This window comes from Carcharodon carcharias, chromosome 2 (genome assembly GCF_017639515.1).
Source record: "Carcharodon carcharias isolate sCarCar2 chromosome 2, sCarCar2.pri, whole genome shotgun sequence".
In the NCBI taxonomy this organism is placed as follows: domain Eukaryota; kingdom Metazoa; phylum Chordata; class Chondrichthyes; order Lamniformes; family Lamnidae; genus Carcharodon; species Carcharodon carcharias.
Genome location: NC_054468.1, coordinates 63,048,026 through 63,074,217, shown reverse-complemented (window position 1 = coordinate 63,074,217; position 26,192 = coordinate 63,048,026). Strand labels below are relative to the sequence as shown.

Sequence of the window (26,192 nt, the reverse complement as noted above, 5' to 3'; positions counted from 1 at the left end):
AGATCTACTATGAGCAGTGTGCATGGATGGCTGGTCATGCCTTCCTCACTCTGTAAAGCATATATCTGCCTCTAAGCATGCAATGCGCTGTGAAATCAAAACCAGGAAGCTATAGGTCCATTGGTTTAACTTTAGCAGTTGGCAGTTTCCCAAAATAATTATTGGAGATGAGATGCATGTTCATCTTGAAAGAGAAGGGACTATTAATGATTGTAGCACGATTAAATTCAGATGCTTGAAAGGTTTAAAATTGATAAGGAGAAGGTATTGGTTAGGCTGCCTTTACTAAAGGTTGATAAAGCACCAGGACTGGATGGGATCCATCCAAGGATACTGAGGGAAGTGAGAGTGGGAATTGTGGAGCCACTGACCATGATCTTCCAGTCTTCCTTATACTCAGGGGTGGTTCTAGATGACAAGAGAATTACAAATGTTGCACCCACATGGTCCTGTCATGAAGCTATTAATATACATATTATTGGAAAATATTTTCTTTTAAAATAGAGGTTTAGTCTGTAGGTGTGTCTTAATTGGATTAAAGCCAGCTAGTCTGGGTGCTTTGATATGCAATAGTTTTGAGATGTAAACAGAGAGGTAGAGTGAATTCGGATTTTTTGAATTGAGCATTCAAGAAGTGAGGTGAAAACTGACACCTATCTAGCAACTACCAAGCAATGTTTATATGACTAATAAAATTGGCACTATGAAAGGGGATTCATTGTTAAAAAGCTGGAGTTCAAAGAGGCTGGTGAAACAATGAGAATTTGCACTCAATCAGTGGTGGTAGGTATAACTTCAGCAGTTTTCAGGTGTGCAGAGCAGAGGCAATGTGAGATCAAAAGGCAGCTGTAAGCCTCCAACTGGCTCCAGAGGAACCAAAGTGAAAAGAACCTCATTTTGAATTTGTATGGTGAAAATGCTTTGCCTGGTGTTTGGTTAAGTCTATGGGGTGGTGTTGCTGTCGCCTTAATGGAGATTAGTTAGGGAATTTGTTAGTAGCCTGAGTCGCATCTCAAACATAACACTTAAAAGTATTGGTTATGACAGTTGTTTAAAGTATCCCCCTGGGAATTTTAAGTAACTCAGCTTTACCAACTGCAACGTCATAACAGTCCACTTATCTAAGGAAGGATATACTTGCCATAGAAGGAGTGCAATGGAGGTTCACCAGATTAATCCCTGGAATTGCAGGAGTCTTATGAGGAGAGATTCAGAAGACTGGGTCTGTATCCCTAGAGTTTCAAAGAATGAGGCGTGACCTTATTGAAACTTACAAAATTCTTACAGGGTATGACAGGGTAGATGCAGATAAGATGTTTCACCTGGCTGGTGAGTTTAAAACCAGGCAACATAATCTCAGGATAAGGGGTAGGCCATTTAAGACTGAGATGAGGAGGAATTCACTCAGTGGTGAATCTTTGGAATTCTCTACCCCAGAGGGCTGTGGAAGCTTAATCATTGAGCATGTTCAAGACAGAAATCAACAGATTTTTAGAAACCGATTACACCAAGGGACATGGAGATAGTGCAGGAAAGTGGCATTGAGGTAGATGACTGACCATGGTCAAAATGAATGGCTAAGCAGGCTTGACATGCCGAATGACCTACTCCTGTTCCTATGTTCAAAAAGCGTACATTAAAAAAAAGCCCAGCAACTAACTACCAGCCAGTCCATTTAACCTTGGTGGCAGAAAAGCTTCTAGAAACGACATTCTTCTCCTGAATTAATAGTCACTTACCCAAAATGTGGGTTAATTAAGAAAAGCCAGCACAGATTTGTTCAGAGCAAACAAATCCTGTTTAACTAATTAGATGGAGTTTTTTGATGAGGGTAATCTTGTTGATGTGGTGTAGATGGACTTACAGAAGGCAATCTTATGGGCAAAGTTATGGGGTTCATGGAATAGAAGAGACAATGGCAACATGGATACAAAATTGGCTGCGTGACAGGAAAGAGAGAGTAGTGGTTAATGGATGTTTTCAGGTGGGAGGAAGATTTCTAGTGGAGTTCCCCAGGGGTTGGTATTGGGACCCTTGCTGTTCCTGATATATGTTAATGATCTAGACCTTGTTGTGCAGGGAACAATTTCAAAATTTGCAGATGACAGGAAAGCATTGGAAACATTGTGAACTTTATGGAGGATGGTGCAGAACTTCAAAAGGACATTGATAGGTTGGTGGAATGGGTGGAAAAGTGGCAAATGAAATTTAATGCAGGGAAGTGTGAAGTAATTCATGTTGGTAGAAAGTACGCAGAGAGATAATATAAAAGAAAGGGTAAATTCAGAATATTGCAGATGCTGGGGAAATCTGAAATAAAACCAAAAAGTGCTGGAAAAACTCAGCAGGTCTGGCACATCTGTGGAGAGAGAAACAGAGTTAACATTAAGTCCAATATGACTCTTCTTCAGAACTGAAATAAAGGGTGCAATTCTAAAAGGGGTGCAGGAGCTGAGGGACCTGGGTGTATATGTGCCTAGATCAATGAAGGTGGCAGGACTGGCTGAGAGTGCATTAATAGAGTAAATGGCATCCCAGGCTTATTAATAGGGACAGAGTATAAGAGCAAGGAAGTTATGTTAAATTTGTATGGATCACTGGTTTGGCCTCAGCTGGAATAGTGTGTCCAGTCCTGGCTGCCACACTTTAAGAAAGATGTGAAGAAATTAGAGCAAGTGCAGAGAATATTAATGAGAATGGTATGAGGAAACATCCCTGGGGTGTGGAACTTCAGTTAGATAGATAGATTGGAGAAGTTGGGACAGTTTTCCTTGTGGAAAAGAAGGTTGAGAAAAGATATGATAGAGGTAGCCAAAATCATGAGGGATCTGAACAGAGTAGATAGGGAACCACTGTTCCCATTGGTGGATGGATCAAGAACAAGAGGGCACAGATTTAGGGTAATTGGCAAAAGAAGCAATCGCAAAACAAAAAAAAACTTTTTCACAGTGAGTGGTTACGGTCTGGAACGCACTGCCCTAGAGTGTGGAGGAGGCAGGTTCAATCAAAGCATTCAAGACAGAATTGGATTATTACCTGAAAAGGAAGTATGTGTAGAGCTACAGGGGAAAGGTGGGGGAGTGGCACTCGGTAAATTGCTCTTACAGTCAGCATAGACATGACAAGCCAAATGGCTTCTTGTGTTGTGATTCTATGATGTTGGAGAAAGGGTTTCCTGTCTTACCAACTCGTTTGTAACCTTCCCAAATAATTCAAAATCGCGGAATGATGGAAGCCTAGTACATATTGTACATCCTTCAAAGTGTCAGATGATCTCTTTTGGAATGGTGGGCAGATCCTAAACCAGCAGACACGGTAGGTGGAATGGCCTCCTGCGGTGCCATAAATTACTATGACTAGATAAAGAATTAATTTTATTTGTGTAGTTAGGATAGTTATTACTGGTAGCTGTTCTGCTTAGGTGCTGGTCATTCATGAAGTCACTAGGATCAGGGTTGGATTCATTACTGTTCACCACCTTCATTAACGATGGGTAACAATTCATAACTTTGTGCTGACATGAAGATATATGGAAAAATTGTTTTCATGCAACTCTATAGACACAATGGGTGAATGGGCCCAAATCTGGCAGCCATCTTTCAATATAGACAAGTACGGCAAGATGTATTTGAGTTTGGACAACTCCAGGCATATGCCAGGGAAGGTTCCAAGCTCAAGGTTGGAAAGAACAAAGACCTAGGGATTGTAATTTATGAATGAGTCATAATATGAGAATTAACAAAAACAATTATGCAAAGAGGAACTATAAAATTAAATTTTCAAGGACTATAAAACAAAATAGTAGAATATTTTACAGGTGCATCAATAAAAAAAGGCTGGACATAAATAGGATAATACCATAGGTAACGATAGAGAGATGGAAGAAGTATTAAATCATTATTTCGTGTCTGTATTTAACAGGTGGAGATGACATTGGCTGATGAGATGAGTAATGAGATAAATGCATTTAAAATAAAAAAGGGATGTATTAAATAAGCTAAACAAATTCAAAGAGCACAAAACCCTTGGTCCGGATGGGTTTAGAAAAATCAAGAGAAGTGATAGCAAAGGGATTACTACACATATTTAATAATTTGTTAGAAAAAGATGTAATGCCAGAGAACTGGTGGATAGTTAACGTGATACCTGTAGTTAAGAAGGGGAACTGAACATGTACGGGAAATTATAGACCAGTTAGCTTATCAGTGGTAGGAAAAGAGACTAGAAGAACATCTAGAAGCTAAAAACATAATGAATAGTCAGCATGGATTTCAAAGGGGAAAAATCTTACTTGACCAACCTTATTGAATTTTTTGAGGAAGTAACAGAAAGAATAGATAACGGTAATGCAGTAGATATAATTTACCTGGATTTTCAAAAGGTCTTTGATAAGGTGCCCCATAATAGACTAACAAATAACGTCAAAAAATATGGAGTCAAGGGACAAGTGGCAGAACGGATTGCTAGCTGGCCCTAAGACAGAAAGCAGAGAGTTGGAGCAAAGGGTAGTTGTTCAGTGGCAAATGATGGGAAGCAGTCTTCCACAAGGATCAGGGCTGGGACCACTGCTGTTCACAATTTAAATTGTAATCAAAAACATAATTTCTAAATTTGCAGATGACACCAAATTCGAGGAGATTGTGAACGAGGAAGATTACAACAAATTACAGGAGGATATTAATAAACTTCTACAACACATAAATATGAGGTAGTACATTTTGATATAGTGTTATGAAGACATGCTTTAAGTCAAATATTGTTTTTTTTAATCCACTGGCTGGAAACCCAAATCGAACTTTTAAAAAGCAGAGACTTTTTAAAACAGAGCTTAATGTGTGACTTGAATGTGCAGCCACAGATGGCTACCCAATTTGTATCACTGTACCCTTCACATTGCAACCCAATGACCTCAGGAGAATATGAATGAGCCGCATATCTTGTTCCCAATAGCAAGGCATCAAGACAATCTCCTGAGGTATTCACTTGAACAACAGGATCCTGGCTGAAAGGGGGGATTCCCAGACATGAACTGATTAAGTTACAAGAGGGAATAGTAATGACCACGTTTGAATCACTGGGTGACAGTCTTGTTTAAAGGCCCACCCTTTGTGTGTTTAAACTTCTACTTTCTCTGCAGTAAGAGGACAAGCAGCTGAAATGCTGATGAGAGAAAACCTGAGTGAGGTCCTTCCCTCTCTCTCCAACCCACTTGCAAGTTTTCGAGTCCCTGTTTGCTGACCGGGACTACTCTACTTCAGACAGAGACTTGAAGAAAATCAACAATGCACTATTGTTTCCAAAAGGACAGCCAAATCACTGGCTGCATCTTTAAATCACATCCACAAGGGAACCAGCAGGACTACTGAAATCGTCCTGAAGCCAGCCAAGTCACAAACTCCATGAGCCGTATACCCGTTCTATTTCTTGGGACTCTAATTTGATTAATCTCTCCTTCCCCACCCTAATCCATTTTTATGCATCTGTGAATTGAGTATGCGTTTGTTTCGCGAAATTCAGAGCATATTTTATTATTTTACTTAGACAGGGTTAACTACAATAAGGCTAACCTCTTTCTTGGTTAACTCAAGAAAACCTGCCTGATTGTGTCTTTAACTGTTAATGCTGTGAACATAAAAGGCTCATTTAAGTGGCAAGTATATCCTTTTCACAAAAGCCCTGTTATAGTTAAACGAGGAGTGGGAAAGTAGTGGAGTCATTCTACCCTCCTCACCTGATCCTAACAATAGGAAAAATAGGGAGGTCACTTATTACTTGGAAGGTGCAAGTCTAGGTGGTGTAGATGAACGAAGGGATCTCGCTGTATAAATACCAATCATTAACAGTTGCACCAAAGATTAGCAAAGTCATAAACAAAGCAAACTAAGCACCAGGCTTTACTTCTAGAAGGATGGAATTGAAAAGTAGGGAAGTTACACTAAACCTGTATCAAGCCTTCGTTAGACCACCACAGAAAGTACTGCATGCAGTTCTTTTCACCATATTATAAAAAGCGTACACAAGCATTGGAAAGAGCGCAGAGAAGATTTACACGGATCATACCAGAAGTGCAAGAGACATATTTGTCAAATAGGATGTGCAGATTGGGTCTCCTCTTGATAAACCAGGTTGCAGGGTGACCTAGAGGTCTTTAAAATTATGAATGGTTTTGATAGAGTGGATACAGAGAGAATGTTTCCTCTTTCGCAGGAGAGCATAATTAGAGGCTTTATAAAATAGTTACCGAAATTCAATAGGGAATTCAGAAGACCCCTCTTTATCCAAAAAAAGTTAGTGAGAATGTGAAACTTGCTACAACACGTGGTTGAAGTGGATAGTACAGATGCACATAAGGGGAGCAGACAAGCATTTGAGAAGGGAATAGAGAGTTACATTTAGTTGAGGAAAGATGAGAAGAGACTCAAGTGGAGCATAAATGCTGACGTGGAGTGATTGCAGAAAATGGCCTGCCTCTGTGCCATATATCTTCTGTAATCCTATGCAATTCAGTTGTGAGAGCAAATATAATGTTAGGAATTACAGCTTGAACAACCAATACTACAATTACAATCCTATACTTGTACAAAACCTCAGGTTAGGTACTTCTTGAATATAATGTTCTGATTTGGTCACTTCGCATGTTGGGAAATGGATGCCCTGGAAGAGGCTGAGGAGGGCTATCAATTAATATCTCTTCCAAAGGACCATTACTTATCAGGATTGTGTCACAAAACTATCATATTTTTCACCATATTATTGTTGGCTCATGGGTGTAAGTGTGGATGGTGCTGTATGACTGATTTAATTGAATTCGAGTCAAATTGACTGCAAGATTGAAATTATCAAAAGTAGTAAGGTATAAGGCGGCATTTGAAATGCTAATGCATAAACATAGATTTGGGCAGCATGTAGAGTGTGAAAGTAATTTGCATTTTTAGATAAGTGGAAAGGTCCTTTGGTTTCCAAGGGATGGTAGAATGTTTACAACTAACCAGATAAATAGAGCAAGGTTATTATGTTTATTATTCCCCAAAAGGAAAAAGGCTATATTGACAACATGAAAGCTCTTTACGTTATGAGAAAAGTAAATTTCCAAAGACCTGTAGAACAATGGAATTTACATATTAAAGAGAGAAAACAATTATAAAGGAGGATGAAAGACTATATAGGGGGTGAGACCATGTGAGATTGAAAGGTACACTGTGTGAAGCATCCTTGAGGAAAAGCCTCCAGCCACTTTAGCAGAAGTCTGCTGCGTCGAGTAACTAATGTTACAAGACTTTGGAATTCCACTGTCGAGTGGGTGCTGTGGTAACCTTGCCGGCTTTATTTTATAATTTCAAATCTATTTTGGGCTAGTGGTTGTATAGTTAGGAGCCTGCTTAATTAAGGATTTTGGGAACCGTTAAGACTAAATAATGGTGTAACTGTAATCTTGTGTGTGTTCATTGTTCTTTTTTCCCCTTTTGTTAATAAATGTTTTAACTTAATTTTAAAAACTCTAAAGTTGTTAGTAGATTCAATTCTCTGTTGAATTCAGCGCAAAAGCCTTCTCGTAATAAATACAAATTACAAAACTGTTGTGATAGCATGTGGATTCGCTTGTGGATTTGATCCGCCTGGCACATATCACCTGTGACGTCATAACAATAGGCTCAAAGATCCGAGGCTTTTTTTTTATTTTGGAAAAGAGTAGGCTTAAAAGGGTGTTACAAATTTGGGTCTTCGGCAGGTCTCTACTCAATTCAGTGGTGTTAGTCAGCTCCTTAAGCAGTTTAGTTGCCAACTTCTTTTGGATGTTGATATCCACTATCCTATTTCTACCAGTGTGGTATATAAGATCTAGGAATATAACAATGAAACACACTTATGTTCTGAACTGAATCTGTTTCTTATGCATGTATATTCCTTTAATCTTTCTGAAGGCAGACGAAATTAACCTTAGATAAAGAGCAGCATCATTTGAATTGTAAGCAATTTGATTCCAAAGTAAGCAAAACACACAGGAGATTAATCAGTCACTTGATACAATAGGTACAACATGCATTTGCATTCACTACAAAAACAAATACACATAATCTAGCTTATTCCAATGGGTCATCTAATTTAAAAAACACAATCTCTCCACACCTTGTCCAACCATCTAATTTAGCAATTTTTTTCCTTCACACCCTTCTGGATCTGGACAGACTTGCCAGGTTTGGTTCTCTTTGGTTTCATACACTTAAGTAACTAAAATCTGAGGTTAGATATTTTTAATTGACCAAGCCTCAACAGTTTTTGGGAGAGAGTTCTATAATTACACTACAATTTGTGTAAAAAAGTTTCCTGAATTCCAGCCTGAATCGCCTAGCTCCAATTTTAAGGTTATGCCTCTATTTTTTTTTTAAATTCTTTCCTAGGATGTGGGCATCACTGATAAGGCCAGCTTTGCCCTTGAACTAAGTGGCTTGCTAGGCCATTTCAGAGGGCAGTTAATTCATTGCTGTGGATCTGGAGTCACGAGTGGAACAGACCAGCTACGGCAGCTTTTTACGACAATCGATTGTAGTTTCATGGTCAAGACTAGCTTTCAATTCCAGATTTATTTAGTGAATTTAAATTCCACCAGCTGCCGTGGCAGCATTTTAATTCATCCCCAGAACATTAGCCTAGGGCGCTGGATTACTAGTCCAGTGACATTAGCACTCCTCCATCCTACACAGTCCCATCAGTGGATACAAAATTGGTTGAAAAATTGGAAGCAGAGAGTAATTTTGTGGATATTTTTCAGGCCAGTGGAAGGTTTGTATTGGAGTTCCCCAGGGGTCGGTATTGGGACCCTTGCTTTTCCTGATAATATATTAATGATCAAGATCTTTGTGTGTAGGGGACAATTTCAAAGTTTGAGGATGATACGGAGCTTGGAAGTGTTGTAAGCTGCGAGGAAGACAGTGTAGAACTTCAAAAAGATATAGACAAGTTAATGGAGTGGGCAGATAGGTGGCAGATGAAGTTTAACGTAGAGAAGTGTGAGGTGATGCATTTTGGTTTGAAGAACATGGGCAGACAATATAAAATAAAGGGGTGAAATTTTGAAGTGGGTGCAGGAGCTGAAAGTCCTGGGTGTATATGTGCATAGATCATTGAAGGTGGCAGGACAGGTGGAGAGAACAGTTAACAAAGTATGTGGTATCCTCGGCTTTATTAATAGGGGCATAGAGCACAAGATCAAGGAGGTTATGCTGAATTTATATAAGACACTCGTTAGGCCTCAGCTGGAGTACTGTGTACAGTTCTGGGTGCCATTTTATAGGAAGGATGTGAACACATTGAAGAGCTTTACAAGAATGGTTCCAGGGATGAGAAACTTCAGTTACGAAGATAGGTTGGAGAGGTTGGGACTGTTCTCCTTGAGAGGGGAAGGCTAAGAGAAGATTTGATAGGAATGTTCAAAATCATGGTTGGGGGGTGGGTTGCTGGACAGAATAGATAAGGAAAAGCTGTTCCCACTTGTAAAAGGATCAAGAAGGAGAGAGCACAGATTTAAAGTGAATTGCGAAAAAAGCAAATGTGACCTGAGAAAAAGCTTTTTCACACTACTAGTGGCTTGGTCTGGAATGCACTGCCTGGAAATGAGATGGGACAGGTTCAATCGAGGCATTCAAAAGGGCATTTGATGATTGTTTGAATAGAAATAATGTGCAAGGGTATGGGGAAAAGGCAGGGCAATGGAATTAAGTCATAACGCTCATTTGGAGATCCGGTGCAGACACGATGGGCCGAACAGCCTCCTTCTGTGCCGTTAAAATTCTGTGATTTGGTGAAGCAGTTTCTCCTCCTTTCCACCTGATCAAATCCTTTAATCATCTTAGACCCCTCAATTAGACCCGTCCCTTAATCTTCCATACTCAAAGGAATACAAGCTTCAACTATGCAACGTGCCCTCATAATTAAGCTCAATTAGTCCCATTATAATTCTGGTGAATATGTTCTGCACCCTTCTAAGGTCCATAACTGAATGCAGTACTCCAGATGTGGTCTAACCAGAACTTTATACAACTGTAGCATAATTTTCACCCTTTCATATTTCAGGCATCTTGCAATAATGGCTAAAAGTCCTTCGTATTTGTACACTAGCTTTTAGCCATTTCTCGACTTGGACCTCCAAATCTCTCTGCTCCTCCACAGCTCTTACCATTGAGAAAATAATCTGATCCATCTTTCTTTAGGTCCAAATTGGATGATCTCACATTCCCCGCATTGAATTCTCTCCACCATAGGTTTTTCCAATCTATTAATGCCTTTTAGCAACTTTCCATCCTATCTACATTGCTTGCCGCACCACCCAGCTTAAGTGTTGTCAGCAAACCTGGATATACAGTTCTCCATTCCTTCATCCAAGTCACTGTTACATGGCTAACACTGACAGCAGAGTGCAATCAGAATGCAACATGACTACATAGGCAGTTTACATTATAAATGTGGACACAGAAATTTAGAATTGAAAACAATTGACAAAAGTGTGGCAGAAACAAAACAATGGAAAGTAAGGATTTAAGGACAGCAAGTGAATTCAGATTCAAGATTTTTAACATTATAGAGTTACGGTTTGGCTTCAAAGCAGGTCAATAAAAGGAGAAGCAGAGGAGCTGACTAGAAATTAATTTAAAAGTAAATTTAGAACAGCTATCAGTTATTATTATTTTACTCAAAAGTGTAACAATCTATCATAATAAGTGAAAACATAAGTCTAAAACATAATTAGATACCATTATTATGAAGTAATCCTTATGCTCGAGGTGTCTAATCTCTGACAAATTTATGTTATAGCTGTCAGAATGAAAGTTTTGTTACAACATCATTCTATTTAATAAGGTGAGTGGTGAACATCAAGGTTGACTAGTAAATGTCTAATTTTATGGCCAAAGTAAAATTACATTAATCAGGTTACCTTTTGCACAGTAGATCCCCATGTTTTTAACTTTCTACATACTTGGCACTGTTCAGTACAATATACTTAACTCTATTATAAACCATTTGGACAGGATCAGAACACATTTAAAATGGAGAATTTATTGTGCTGTCCTATTTTACTTTAGTATTATCAAATTGGAAACAAAAGAGAATCAACTCAAATTGTTCAATTTTGTCAATAGTTAAGGTAATCAATTTTTTCTTTTTAAAATCCAACGTATGCATATGGTGAAAATCATAAATCTGCTTTAACAATAGTCTGGAGCACACATGTCATACTAAATATCAAATTTCAAATATGAGTCAATAAGTTATTGATAGCAATTTAAAGCTATACAAAGGTTTTTTTAAATTTTTTGTTTGTAACCTTTTTTGCTTGTAACCTAATATCTATTACAAAATCAAAAAAGTAAATTCATTGAAAGGATATGTTTTGGTTCTTTCAAGAGCGATGTCTTCAGCCTCATTCTTTAGAAATTGACTTATAGACGCAATGATTAAATGAACTCCAGTAACAGTTGTCAATCCCACTAACTGCAACGTCTTCAGTGGCTGCCAGATTGACAAGAATGTTATCAGCTGCACACCCTTGCTGAATACTTATAAACTTTCATTTAAAAATTAACTGTTATCAAGCAGTCAAAGCATTAGCAACAGATTTTCAGTGTAAATGTATACAAATGAAAAGTGTACATCACAAAGTAGCAGTTTTCCCTAATATAACACATTACAGCAAACATATCAATTTGATATGCAATAATATAAATTGAGTATTTGAATTAAAGGCACATTCAAACACGTGTCCAAACTTTAATTTAGTAAGTTGCTTAAGTGTACATCATTAAGCCTCTTAGACCACTTATAAATGAATATTTTATTAATTTGTATGCTATAAATCTTGGTTTTCTAATTTAGCATTTGTCCCGAAACTAAGCAACATGGCAAGTACAATCTTCTCTAAAACCCCAAGCCCACAAAATTCAAACAGTAAGATATACAAACATAGATGGAACTGAACACCTTCTCTTTGAGCTACATTGCCTTGGTTCAAGAACTGCAGTTGGGCACCTCTAGCTGCAGGGCCAGTTATCAGTCCTAACAGATTTCGTCCATTTAGGAATGAGAAACCCATTTTGGTTGAAATATTACGAACCCTCTTGTTGCATTTCACTTGAAAGTACAAACAGTTTCATGCGTTTAACGTGGCTTTGGTAATGCGCCTAAATCCTGCGATCATAAACAAACACTTCCCAACAGTTCTGAAAATTGCCCACGGGTGTGTGGCAGGAATAAACTGAATGGGCCAAATGGGTTCCCTGACACAACGCAGCTTGGCAACAACTGTTTGCCCTAGCAGCAGCAATGGGCCAACTTGCCATTTCATCTCAACCCCATAATTTTAAAAGTCTTATTCCCACATAACTCGTTTGACATAAACGATTGGGGGAGGGGGGGGGGGGGGCACGAGAGATGGAAATACGAGCCCGCGAGCAAAGGCCGTCACTTTACCTCGGCAACGTGAAGGAAGCTCAGTAACTTGCTCAGACACAGCTTCCACTTCAGTTAGGATTCCAAACCCAGTCCAGTCTCGCGGCGCCTCGCGAGATCACCGCGCGCTGCTTCTTGGCAACCGACACGGCAACCGCAACGAAAAAAACAAATGCGCTATACTTTTTAATTTGATCCGCACCGAGCTGCTGGCCCTCCTAGGAGCTAACTAGCGGTGCCACGGTATTGAATTTTAGTTTTGACTTTTTAAAAATTGGCATCGGCCCCATTTTTTCAAACCGGCTTACCCACAATGCTTTGTCCCTCAACGAATTTCAGTCAAGTTTAGTTTTCGGCGCCATTTTCGACTGGGTCCGAGGTGAGCGCTCGAATTTTTCTCGAATTTATTCCTTTATTTTTTATTTTCCGCGTGCGAAAGTGGTCCAAAAATATTCCTAAAATTTTTTTTAAAAAAACAGCAATCATTCGGCGTCGGAAAATCGGGATTCGGATTGATTTCCAAGGTATTGATGTAGTGGAAATGAAATCTTTTTTTAGCGGGATGAGATGCATGACAAATTTGTAAACATGTTGTTTCAGGGAAGTGGTTGCTAACTGCAATTTTTTTAAAACCCGGTTCCGTTTATTGCATTAAAATAAACTTTTGAGATGTATGAACGTCTCGCTCGTTGAATAACTGCGATTATTATCTCAGTCAAAATTTTAAGCATTTTTCATTTTGAACAGTTTTTTCCCGATTTTTTTTCTCCCGCATTGTAACTTTTGAATATTCTAGGCTTTGGTGCACTCTGTAAACTAAAACCCGTCATTTAAACCGAAAGCCTAATATTGGACACGAATCATGTCAAATTTTGTTTTTTCATAAAGGCTATCCGTGCGCCTATTTAAGCTTTGAGTGACGTAGACTGCCTGAAATATACGTCGTTATGTACAGTTTTTTTTTGCATTTGATCAAATGGTTCCATTTTGAGTAAATAATGTATTCTTTCTGGTGAGTTTTGTCCTTTGTGCAATCTGTAAGGTTGACTTTTTAGACCCAGATTTTGTAACGTCATGATGTGGCATTGAATTACAGCAAAGTACAGTAACTTTTTCTCATCTGAGTAGGGTTGCGGTAAATTTGGAATTAATGGTGGTTCTTTTCAGAAGCTGATTTTTTAAAAAAAACGTTCATGTTATATTTTAGCTTCGTCTAACGATATCGACTTTTTGGGAGGGAAAGGAATTGTATGGCAGTGAAGAGATGACTCCGTTTTCCTTAAATACTGTGGGCTTTTTTTGTTTTAATAATTCCTGGTCTAGGTTGAACCATGCCTGCCAAAACGAAGTCTTCCACAGCAAAGCAAAGCGCAAAACTGGGTCCGGGGGGAGCTGAGCCCCTGGATGAGTCTGACAACGAAATGGATATCCAACAAAAGGCAACCGCACCAAATGTAGATGAAACTACAAGCGGTAAACTTGCTTTTTTTTCGCATATAGTTAATTTTACTTGCCTTTAATCACTCGTACTGTTGAAAATGAGCGTGTTTCATTTCTTGCAATTTTTTAATAAATTGAAGTTGCGATTTTCATTGCCTTGTAATTCGTTTTGAAATTGGATTTAACCGCCCAAATGATGGTCAGACAGGTTGCCGATTCCATTTCCTTTACTTTGAAATAGTTTGGGATCGTTTTGTAAACTTTGTTCTTCTGTTTTTATTTGGAGTTAACGGATGTAGTTTCATTCAATAGAGTGAGGAAATCAAACCAACATTAACTTCAGTTTGTGTCAGGATAGTATTTGAATTCCATAAGCTTCACTGACAATTGCAATGGATTACTTGTTCCTGGAAAGTTTGTACTGTAGATTTTATGCCGGTTTTCAGCATGGACATGTGTATGCGTTGTAATAGCCAGCGTTTAACCTGAAAGAAATATGTTCACTCGTGCAATGGTTTACTTTTTTTTGTTTGACAGCTTTTTTGCCCTTTACACTGAAGCGCAATGGGGTTTAGGTTTTCTTTTCATTGTGTTCCCTTTTTTCCTTTGCGCGTTTTTGTACAGTACGTGAATTGTGGGGGGAGGGGTTGAGTTTCTGTAGTCTGGAATCAAAACTGCGTTCGGAAGCTGCGGAAGATGTAAGAGATTTTAACTAAGAATTAAAAGGAAGAGTAATTTGTGTGCAAAATTATTTTCGTTTTTTTAGAAAAGTTTGCCAGAAATTGGATAAAATTAGTTTTTCCAGACTGTTGCTGCAGCAACTCTAAAAGCAAGTATTTGGCAAGCGTACAAGATTCAATAGCAGCATTAAACTAGTACAAGTTGAATACTCACTAGCCATTACTGCCGTCCAGTATTTTTATGTTCACTTTTTTACACGATTGCAAGAAAAGTTCCTGAAATGTGGCCTGTGGCAGTGTTTAACAGAGCATCAATATGAATTTTATTGTAAATTAAAATATCTTGTTGTAGCACTCCCTTCCCCTCATACACACAGTGGGTTTTAAACATTCACTTAAATTTATTAACTTAAGTGTAGCACACTTCATCTTCAAATGTGTTATCCATGGTGATGAATATTGTTTTTTTTCCAGCAAGATTGAAGCATGAATAATTTTAAGAAAAATATAAACATCTGTCTGGAAAATGTTTTGATTCATTAAAAAAACTGGTAACAAAATACTTTTGGTGTTCATTTTTGTGGCAAGTAGATCTTTAACTGTTCAATTTTGAAGTTGTAATTTTTGAATGGCTACACTTTCCAGATTTTTATGTATTGACTGTGATAAAATGGTATCTGTTTTTTTGTAGAAAAAATTCAACTTTAAACGTGAAATCTGAAGTAGCTTTTTGTAAAGAAATGTGGTGCAAAGTTGATAGGTGAAACATTCAACTGTTTTCCACCCCTTTTCCTTGGTAGAATAGCATTTAATTTGTTTTGTCTCTTATTAGATGTTGTCTCAGAATCACCAGTTGAACCAATAGATAATCGAAGCTTGGAAGAAATTTTAGCTGGCATATCTCCTCCTCCACCCCCAGCAATGACCAATGAACCTGGAGCTCCTCGCCTCATGATAACACATATAGTGAACCAAAATTTCAAATCCTATGCAGGAGAACAAATCCTAGGTCCTTTTCACAAGGTAAACCTTTTAAAAAAATATATATTGTTATCTAGTTGTGCTTTAAGAAATATGCTGTGCTTAATTTTTACTTGTGGCTGAGAATTTTACAGGTTTTGAAACATTTTGGGTGGAGATGTGAAACTGAAAAATGCTTGGTCAGTTCCCTTAAATTTAGAATTGATATGAATTTGAGATTTAATGTGTGTATTATGTTGTCTTAAAAATAGTGATTTTTTTGACAAAAGTACAGTGACTTTAATAATTTAAAACAGTCCTGCTGAAAAACAAGAGTTGGTGTAAATGGACAGCTGGGAGTATTGCACGTCACACTTTATGCTGACTACAACTTCAGTATATGGTGCATAGCATTAATAATGGCCAGAAAAAATATTTTTAAAATATCTACAGTGTTCTGTAATTTTTTTTTTCCTTTTGTACAGAGGTTTTCTTGTATTATTGGACCAAATGGGAGTGGGAAATCAAATGTGATTGACTCAATGCTGTTTGTTTTTGGCTACCGGGCCCAAAAAATTCGTTCTAAAAAATTGTCTGTGCTCATTCACAATTCCGATGGACACAAAGACATTCAGAGCTGTACTGTTGAAGTTCACTTTCAAAAAATCATTGATAAGGTAATTATACTACATGATTGAAATTGTCTTTTAAAAAAAATAAACGTTATACATCATAATTTATGTACTTCAATTATTTTAACCAGCAATATAATTTTTAAATGATTGAATAGAGCACTTATTTTTTTTCCTTACTTCCTGCTACTTTTGTTTGTATTGAATCTGAGGAAGTACAATTTGTAAATAAGTAATTGTGTTGGCTTTGTAGCATGTAAGTAAAGTATTGAATCAGAAGCCCTGATTGACTTTGTTTTTCTGTTTTGGGTTGGCTTAATGGGTAAAATATGTTAGTGCAACCTAAGAAAGTTTTATTAGTGTTCATTTAAATACAGTAAATATCTACAAAATGCTTTCAAGGGTACTGAAATATATTGGAAAATAAAAAGTCATTGATGTTCCAGTGTTTTGTATCAGTCAAATAAAATCAATGGAGGACATTAGAAGAAAATGTAGACAGAAACGATGGGGCAACTTTCTTGCCAAAAATACTTTTTTAAAGGAAGCTTTTATATAACATAATTTTCTGCCTGTACAGTGATTTTTGTGTGAAAACAAATGGATATTTGATTTCTCTCTTATCTAACAACTGCAGTGGAGATGGTGATAGGCAGTTTTGTTACCTTTAAAGAATACAAAATTATTTTTTGTGTGGGGTTGGGGCTTTATATTGAAAATTAGCCATTTAAAACACATACACTGATTTTGAGCATTGTGAAATGACAGATGAGCTGAGAAGTGAATTAAAATGATAATCAGTTGTACTATGGCAAACTGAAAATTAAAAATCTGAAATCAGTTCTAAAAATGTGTTAAGTATATCAAATACTTGTCTCACCTTTTCCCCATTGTGTACCTGGTGTAATATTTAATTGTTAAACACTCATGCAAAGATGTAAAAATTGTTAGATTTATTTAAAGAAATTTGTAATTATCATTAAGAGAAATGTTTTTTGCAATGAGCTAACTAAAAGCACAATTATTTAAATTGTTGTATAAAAGATATATGCTGCAGCTTTTCATTATTAAATAATTTTTCAACAATCCGTTTTAATGAAAGGAAGGTGATGATTTTGAAGTTATTCCAAATAGCGAGTTCTATGTTTCAAGAACTGCCCACAAGGACAATTCATCAGTTTACCATATTAATGGAAAGAAATCGACATTCAAAGATGTAGGAATTTTGCTTCGCAGCCATGGAATTGATCTGGATCACAACAGATTTTTGATTCTTCAGGTAAGTCTCCTTAAGATCGCCATGAACTATATTAAATATCAATGGAAATATTCTTTGTTGGGGGCGGGGGGAAGAATCTATGCGTTTGGAAGAAATGAACCAGCAGAGTTGTTCCTGTTACCTTAGATTGCTGTAGCAGCACATCATGGTTTGCAGGGCTGCTTTCACAACTCAAGCCATTATTTGCTGCTGTAGTGCTTTAAGACTAAATCAGAAAGAAAATTGCTTCCTATTCAATGAAATGTTTTACTTATTGTCATTTTTCACTTAAGAAATTTTTGAGTACACACGTTAATGAAAACGCCAGTTACACTTTAGCAGCACGTAAATATTGGCGTGGTGATAATCGCCAATATTACTTGTGCTGCTGCAGTGTGACATGGTTTTATCATCCGCCAGATCGATGCATTTCAAAAGTGAATTTTTTTGGTGAATGTGACAGAAGAAAAAGTCAACTTAAATTGCTGTTAAAGGAATATCTTCTCATGTAGTAAGTATATTTAGATGCTACTTTAATTGAACTGGTAAATTGTTAGTATTTGCAAACTGCTTGCTAAAATATGTAAAAAGTAAAAGCCAATGTATTTGCAGCTGCAAATTAAAGCCTAACTCAATATAAGGTTGAGCCCATTGTAACTTGTATTAATGTTGAAAGTATTTGAGAAATATCAGTGACACCAGTCCTCGTTTGGTAGAACCACTAAATTGTAATTGGGTTATGCTCATTGGGAAAATGCCTTTCCCATTGTTACTGTGGTTGTCAGCCAAGCCAAACTGTGTGTGTGTGTGTATGTGTGTATATATATATATATATATATATATATATACATATAGATTGGAGGTGAAAAAACAACCTATTTTTGATTTTTAATTAGTTCGTGTTCACTATTCTTTAAACAATTTTTTTTACACTTGTAGATTTTGCAGGCTGTGATGTTTTGAAGTTTTAATTACTGTGCCCTCATTCTATTTTTCTTGCTCTTCTGTAAGTAGCGTTCTAGTTTTTGAATATTTTTCCTCCATCATTGGTTTGCTCAAGTACGGTAGTTGGAAGCAATGATCCCTCTAAAGTACGTGTGTCTACATTATTTCAGTGTGCAGTAGGCCAGCATGTGAGTGGTCGTGAAGTACCTTAAAGATTGCTGTGTAGCCATGCTCACCCGCAGCTTTGAGATAATGTTGGTTATGTCACTGCCTTTTTAACATACTAGTATGCAAATAATTGTACTCAGCAATGCAATGATATTTTTAATGTGCCAAAAAAACTATTAGTGTTGGGAATAGAAATTAATTGTGGAAAGAAGGAACTGTTCATGCTATGTTAGTTGCAGCAAAAAGGTTTACAAATTATTTTAATAATATTCCTCACATTGCCAGTGCACCATTTTTCCTAGTTTTGTGCCTAATCACGTTTTTCTTCTCAGAATTTTTGTAACTTCTTGGTAGTTGATTGAAACTGACACAGTGCAGTAATTTTAACCTAACACTGGGCAGGAAACCCCCAGTGTTTTCAACCCCGCCTAGTATTATTCCATTGGGTTCAATGGCAAATAAAATCAGTGGGGCCTAAAACCAGTGATGCAACTGATCCCAACAAGATAGGTTAAAATGATCCCTAATGTGGCTGCATCTATGCATTTATGATTTCAGACTTTTCATAGTTGTGGCTGAATCTCTCCTTAATATGAAAGTTATATGTATAGTTTACCAAGTTCTTTTTTGTAAATATGTCATTTGACTAACTCTGCTACTTGTGATAATTCACTTTTCACAGAGGATGAAAAATAAGTGTAGACGTGATTTATACCTGTATGCAGTACATAAGATTCCTTGCTAGGATGATTAAATACCTGTCAAAGGCTTCAGGTGCCTTGGGTCAATCTGTTCCCCATCCTCAAAACGCTGGAAATGAAACCACCTTCTCTGATATAATAAAGTCACAATTCCTATATTTTCATGATTTGAATGCAAACCACTCTTGAAGGCCATATTTTTAAGTCATTCAAAATTTAAGTGATATGGATTCTTGCTCCCAACTGGAGCAAACTTAGCAAGCGTCTTACACAGGAATTAGGAGCAGGAGTAGGTCATTCGGCCCGTTGAGCCTGCTCTGCCAGTCAATAAGACCATGGCTGATCTGGTTGTGGCCTCAACTCTATTTTCTGTCCATCCCCCATAAACCTTTACTCCTTTGTGACCTCAATTCCATTGCTTCCTGTCCTTCTGAAATTCATCAAGGTTCCTTTGACAGCACCTTCCAAACCCATGACTGCTACCATCTAGAAGGACAAGGACAGCAGCTACATGGGAACTCCACTACCTGGAAGTTCCCCTCCAAGTCACTCACCATCCTGACTTGGAAATATATCACCGTACCTTCACAGTTGGTGGGTCAAAATCCTGGAACTCCCTTCTTAACAGCACTATGGGTGTACCTACACCACATGGACAGCTGCGGCTCAAGAAGGCAGCTCACCACCACCTTCTCAAGGGCAATTAGGGATGGGCAGGGATGCCCAGCCAGTGAAGCCCACATCCCGTAAATGAATTCAAAAAAATCTAACTTGGCCTTGAGTTAATTCCATGGCCCAGGCTGCATTTTCCAATCTGAAGATTAAAATCATCCATGATTATTGCAGTATCTTTCTTACTAGCCCCCATTATTTTTTCCGTTATACTCTGTCCTACAGTGTAGTTGTTGTCAGGGGCCTGTTAACAAGTGACTTCTTACCTTTTGCTATTTCTTATCTCTATGCAAACTTATTCTACATTTTGATCTTCTGAACTTAGGTCATCACTCACTCTTGTACTAATGGCAACCTTAATTAACAGAGCTACCCCACTACCTAGTTTCCTATTCTTCCGAAATGTCAAATACCCTTGCATATTTAGAATACCTTGCAACCACATCTCTGAAATGGCTATCAGGTCATACATATTTATTTCTATTTGTGCTATCAATTTGTCTGTTTTGTTACGAATGCTGAGAAACAGAGCCTTTAATTCTGTCCTTTTACTATTCTTGTAAAATCTGGCCTTATCTGCGGAGTTTGTAAGCTCTGCCCCTTTCTGCCTCATCCTTTCTCTTTATTTTGCCACATCTCCTCTCACATAATCTATTGCTCCTACTATTTTGTTTAAAGCCCTTTACCGCCCCTGGAATTATCTTCTGGAGCACAGTGTCTAGGTAACTTTCCTCCTCCCTGATACATTACATATTACAGAGATTACATTACTATATTACAGAGCATCTGAAGCTCTGAGCCAGAGTTCCTCAAGTTGCAGACACTTTCTGCAGATGTGGTTGCCATGGATCACACTGACATCCAGCTCCCACATACTACAGCTGCAACACATCACCTGTCTGGACATCCATATTGTATTTTAATTAACTAATTATTTTAATTAATGCTCTAGTCCTGCTTGTGCACGTGATTTTATTATTTCAATAAATGTTATACTTACCCGATTAAAATTTCTTAGTTTAGGTAAGAGAAAACGTTCCCCAACAAATCAGTCGCTTACCTTCTTTCATGTTACATCACAATTCAGTTTTCTCTAGAATACTCTGAACCCATTGGCTTGCCCCCTTAGCTTTTCAAACTCTGTGCTGTCTCTAGATTATCCTCCTTTTCAGATAAGCAACTTGTGTCTTTCTCCCTGTGCATCAAATTTCCATGTGCACCAAATTCCCAACTTCACACTTGACCTATACCTCACTCAAGCATAGTCTCTTCTCCATGAGTCCCCTTACTGTTGAGGGGTGTGAGCCCATCCAAGACGGTCAACTTGCTTTTAAAAGATTGATCACCTTGCCATTTTAGCCTTTGAAAAGAGGAATCTGCGAAGATATGGCAGAAATGTTCAAAATTTTAAATGGTTAGATGATGGATCCCAATAAACCTTGTTATATTCAGGAGTGCAGGCAAAGGGTGTAATGGGCCAAAACTGTAGTACAGATTATATGGGAAGAAATTAATGGGGCTTGTAAGAAAGGGTACTGCAATAATCATGGGTGACTTTAATCTACGGCGAAACAGATTGGCAAAGATAGCCTGGAAAATGAATTCATACAGTGTATTCGGGATAATTTCTTAGAGTAGTATGTTTTAGGTCCAACCAGGGAGCAGGCTATTCTAGACCTGCTAATGTGCAATGAGGCAGATTTAACCAATAACCTCATAGTAAAAGAGCCTCTAGGCGATAGCGATCATAACATGATAGAATTTCACATTCAGTTCGAAGGTGAGAAGTGTGGGCCTAAGACTAGTATTTAATACCTAAATAAAGATAATTATAAGGGAATGAAGGCAAAGTCGCCTTGGAAACTAGGTTAAAAATTAAGACAGTAGAGATGCAATGGCAGACTTTTAAGGAGCTATTTAATAACTCTCAGTAAAGATTTATTCCAGTGAGAAAGAAAGACACTTTGAGAAGGATGAACCATCTGTTGCTAAATAGGGAAGTTAAGGCTATTATCAAACCGAAACAAACACTGTCCACTTCTGTGACACCCCCTCCCCCCGCCACTATTTAGTTTAAAGCCCTCTCTGTCCCAGTTATACGACTTGCCAGAACACTGGTCCCAGCATGGCTCAGATGAAGACTGTCCTAACCGTACAGCTCCCACTTTCCCCAGTACTGGTGCCAGTGCACCATGAACCTCAACCTATTTCTCCCACACCAGTCTTTGAGCCACAAGTTCATCTCTCTCATTTTATTTACCCAACTCCAATTTGCTCATGGCTCAGGTAATAATCCAGAAGTAATTACCTGAGTAATCTCTGGATTCACTGCCCTTGACAGAAAGGCAGCATTTGACAGAGTTTGGCATCAGGGAGTCCTAGCAAAACTGGAGTCAATGGAAATCAGGGGGGAACTTTTTTCTGATTGGAGTCACACCAAAACAAAGGAAAATGGCTGTGGCTGTTGGAAGTCAATCGTCAGTTCCAGGACATCATTGCAGGAGTTCTTCAGGGTAGTGTCCTAGGCCCATCCATCTTCAGCTGCTTCATCAATGGCCTTCGTTCTATCATAAGGTCAGAGGTGGGGATGTTCAGTGATGATTGCACAATGTTCAGCATCATTCGCGACTCCTCAGATACTGAAGCAGTCCATGTCCACTCACAGCAAGACCTGGACAGTATTGAGGCTTGGGTTGATAAGTGGCAAGTAAAGTTCATGCCACACGAGTGCCAGGCAATGATGATCTCCAGCAGGAGAGAACCTAACTATCACCCCTTGACATTCAGTGGCATTATTAGCATTGAATTCCCCCATTATCAACATCCTGGGGGGGACAAGCCATATAAACACTGGCGACAAGAGTAGTTCAGAGGTGAGGAATCCTGCGGTGAGTGACTTACCTCCTGACTCTCCAAAGTCGTCCATCTACAAGGCATAAGTCAGGATTGTGATGGACCACTTTCCACTTGCTTGGATGAGTGCAGTTCCAACAACACTCTCAAGAAGCTTGACACCATCCAGGACAAAGCAGCCTCCTTGATTGGCATCCCACCCACAAACATTTACTCACTCCACCACTGATGCACAGTGCAGCAGTGTGTACCATTTACAAGATGCACTGCAGGAACTCACCAAGGCTTCTTAGACAGCACCTTCTAAACCCATGACCACTGCATCTAGAAAGAGAAGCGCAGCAGACATATGGGAAGTCCATCACCTGTAAGTTCCCCTCCAAGCCACTCGCCATATTGACTTGGAAATATATTGCTGTTCCTTCACTGTCACTGGGTCAAAGTCCAGCAACGTCCTCCCTAACAGGAGTGTGGGTATACCTACATCACATGGACTGCAGCTCAGCCTCTAGCTTGTTGACGTTGAGCCAATTAATAAAACCTTTTTAATAAATTATCTAAGTTTTGGAAGATACTTATTTCAATTAATGATATACTTACCTCAAGTAATATTCCCTAATTTAGATAAGTGAAAATGCTTACTAACTATATCAACTTACTAACTAAATGACTTGCTATATCAGTCATTGCTATAATTTCACACTTTGACTTTCTTTGGAATACACTGAACAACCACCGCCTGCTGCCCAACCCAACCAACAAGCTCTTCAAACTCTCACCGCTGTCTCTAGGTTACTCTTTATTTCTGGTAAGCAAATTGTAACTTTACAGCTAGTGGGGGCTGGAAAAAGGAGCACCTCTGTACCAAATTCCCAACTGTACACTCTGCCTGCATCTCACTCCAGTGTAGTCTCCTCTGCATGCATCCCTTTACTCTGGTTATTCCAAGTGCCCTGGTCAATATTTATGCCTCAATCAACATAAAAAAGAACACTTAATCTGCTTCACTTTATGAAATCTTGTACATAAGTTGACTGCTGCATTCCCTACATTACAACATTGACTTTACTTCAAAATGTACTTCATTAGCTGAACAGGACCTTGGGATGTTCTGGGTGTTCAGTTTCAGAATGCAAGATGATAGAACTGGAACCAATTTTTACACATTTTCTTTTTATTTATTTATATATACGTGTGTGTGTGTGTGTGTGTGTGTGTATATATATATATATATATATATATAAATAAAATATACACACTAACTTGGGAGGTAACACATTACAAATGTTCACCTCCTAGCCTAATACCTACTGTTTATAGGAACAAATAAACAGAAGTGAAATCCCAGTTAATTGTTGCCACCTGTATACAATTAATGCAGGTCTGGAAAGGCGCTCAATGTGCAGTGGCAGTATTGTAGCTGATGAGGTTTAACCGAGCCCCAATTAATTCTTACTGAAAACTTCCCAATACCCCGCTTTGACGACTTGAAATATAGTCGGCAATGGCAATTTTTGACAGTATCTGCAGAGAAAAAAATAAATCCACATCCTTCTAAAGGGGCTGGGTATGGAGGTGGGAGAGGGAAATTTGTAGATATCTACAGACTTGTTTGTGCTTGGTTTAAGAGGAGTTTATAAATATATCATCTTTTTCTGTGCCAATATGAGTGGAATGGAGTAAGGGCACATACATAGTGTCAGTAGGTACTTGAAATGGCTGATGTATGTTGCCTCACATGTAGAACCTAGGTGCTTCATTGCAAAGGAGAAACTGGAATGAATGGTATAAGCCTAGGTTGTGGAAGTATATGCAATTTTATGTCAAGAGTGCACCTGCAGGTATTTATAAATCATGGCTCTTTGCATCTCGGTGTTCACAATTTTATTTTTCATTTAGTGGGGTCTGACACCCCGTCACTCCCCCATTTATCATCCTTTTATTGTTTTTGAGCATACATCTACTGCTATGGAAAACTTTATCTGACCACTTTACCCTGGTGAGATGTACAAAAGTTACTGTCTTGTAAGAATTCTACTTCAAAAGAAATGCTTTTAATTTATTTTCTCTGTCAGACTTAAAATAAAATAAAAGCTCATGGGGTAGGGGTAATATATTGGTATGGATAGAGGTTTGGTTAGCTATCAGGAAGCAGAAAGTTGGCATAAATGAGTCTTTTTCTGGTTTGCAGGATGTGATGAGTGGTGTGCCACAGGGATCAGTGCTGAGATCTCAACTTTTTACAATTTATAAATGACTTGGATGAAGGGACCGAAGGAAAGGTGGCTAAGTTTGCTGATGACACAAAGATGAGTCAGAAAATAAATTGTAATGGGGATGTAAGGAGGCTATAAGTGACATAAGTTAAGTGAATGAGCAAAGATCTAGCAAATGTGAAATCGTTCATTTTGGCAGGAAGAATCAAAAGGAAGCTTATTATCTAAATGGTGAGAGATTTTCGAGCTCTGAGATTCAGCGGAATCTGGATGTCCTAGTGCATGAATCACAAAAGGTTAGTATGCAGGTACAGCGGGTAGTTAGGAAAGCTAATAGAATGTTATCATGTATTGAGATTATAAAAGTAGGGAGGTTATGCTCCAGTTATACAGGGCACTGGTAAGACCGCTTCTGAAGTACTGTGTACAGCACTGGTCTCCTTATTTAAAGAAAGATGAAAATGCATTAGAAGCAGTTCAGAGAAGGTTTACTTGACTAATACCAGGAATGGGTGGGTTGTCCTATGATGAAAAGCTGGGCAGGTTAGACTTGTGTCTAATGGAATTTAGAAGAGTAAGAGTTGACTTAATTGAAACCTTTAAGATCCTGAGGGGTCTTGATAGGGTGGATGTGGAGAGGATGTTTCCTCTTTTGGGATAATCTAGAACTAGGGGTCACTCATTTAAGACGGAGATGAGAATTTTTTCTCTCAGAGGGTTGAGCCTCTTTGGAGCTTGCTTCCTCAAAAGGTGTAGAAGTAGAATGTTTGAATATTTTTAAGGCAGAGCTAGATAGATTCTTGATTAACAAGGGGGTGAAAGGTTATCTGGGGTAGGCAAGAATGTGGGGTTGAAGTTACATTCGGATCAACCATGATCTTATTGAATGGCAGAGCGGGCTTGAGGAGCCGAGTGGCCTACCCCTCCTAATTCGTATGTTCGTATGAAAATTGTCAAAAAGATTGTAATTGTGAATAGTGTAATAGTGTTGCTGGTTGATTAAAGAGGGTTATTAAATGCTGATATCTCTGGTTCTTTTAGTTGTCCATGTTTAATTGAAATTGTGTTTGGATTAACTCCATTGTATGAAATGCTTCTATTTTGCAGCTGTTCACTTTGAATGCCAGTAGGCAATTCCATAGTAATTGCAGTACAGAAACAGGCCATTTGGTCCAAGTGGTCGATGCCAGTGTTTATACTCCACATAAGCCTCCTACCACCCTTCT

General features: G+C 38.2%; 2 protein-coding genes and 1 non-coding gene across 8 annotated transcripts in view; 2 read left to right on the top strand and 1 right to left on the bottom strand.

The window, feature by feature from the left end:
- The window catches only part of ift80 (intraflagellar transport 80 homolog (Chlamydomonas)), a 292,809-nt gene extending 280,260 nt beyond the window's left edge, over positions 1–12,549 (bottom strand). For all 4 annotated transcript variants that reach the window (XM_041181982.1, XM_041181990.1, XM_041181999.1 and 1 more), the window contains exons 1-2: positions 12,463–12,549; positions 11,384–11,505 (exon numbers count right to left, since the gene is read on the bottom strand). In XM_041181982.1, coding sequence (XP_041037916.1) covers positions 11,384–11,420 — 37 coding nt within the window. In that variant the 5' untranslated portion in view covers positions 11,421–11,505; positions 12,463–12,549. The remainder of the gene's footprint in view (positions 1–11,383; positions 11,506–12,462) is intronic.
- Positions 12,550–12,733: 184 nt separating this feature from the next.
- smc4 (structural maintenance of chromosomes 4) overlaps positions 12,734–26,192 on the top strand; it is a 76,848-nt gene continuing 63,389 nt past the window's right edge. Inside the window, exons 1-6 of one of the 3 annotated variants that reach the window (XM_041216663.1) lie at positions 12,783–12,820; positions 12,921–12,965; positions 13,765–13,914; positions 15,394–15,584; positions 16,007–16,198; positions 17,256–17,432. In XM_041216663.1, the coding sequence (XP_041072597.1) occupies positions 13,773–13,914; positions 15,394–15,584; positions 16,007–16,198; positions 17,256–17,432 (702 nt within the window). In that variant the 5' untranslated portion in view covers positions 12,783–12,820; positions 12,921–12,965; positions 13,765–13,772. The other 2 variants (XM_041216656.1, XM_041216648.1) reach the window with 2 other exon arrangements.
- LOC121275589 lies at positions 24,145–24,283 on the top strand. The gene has a single exon (XR_005942528.1). It is a non-coding gene; the product is annotated as a U4 spliceosomal RNA (small nuclear RNA).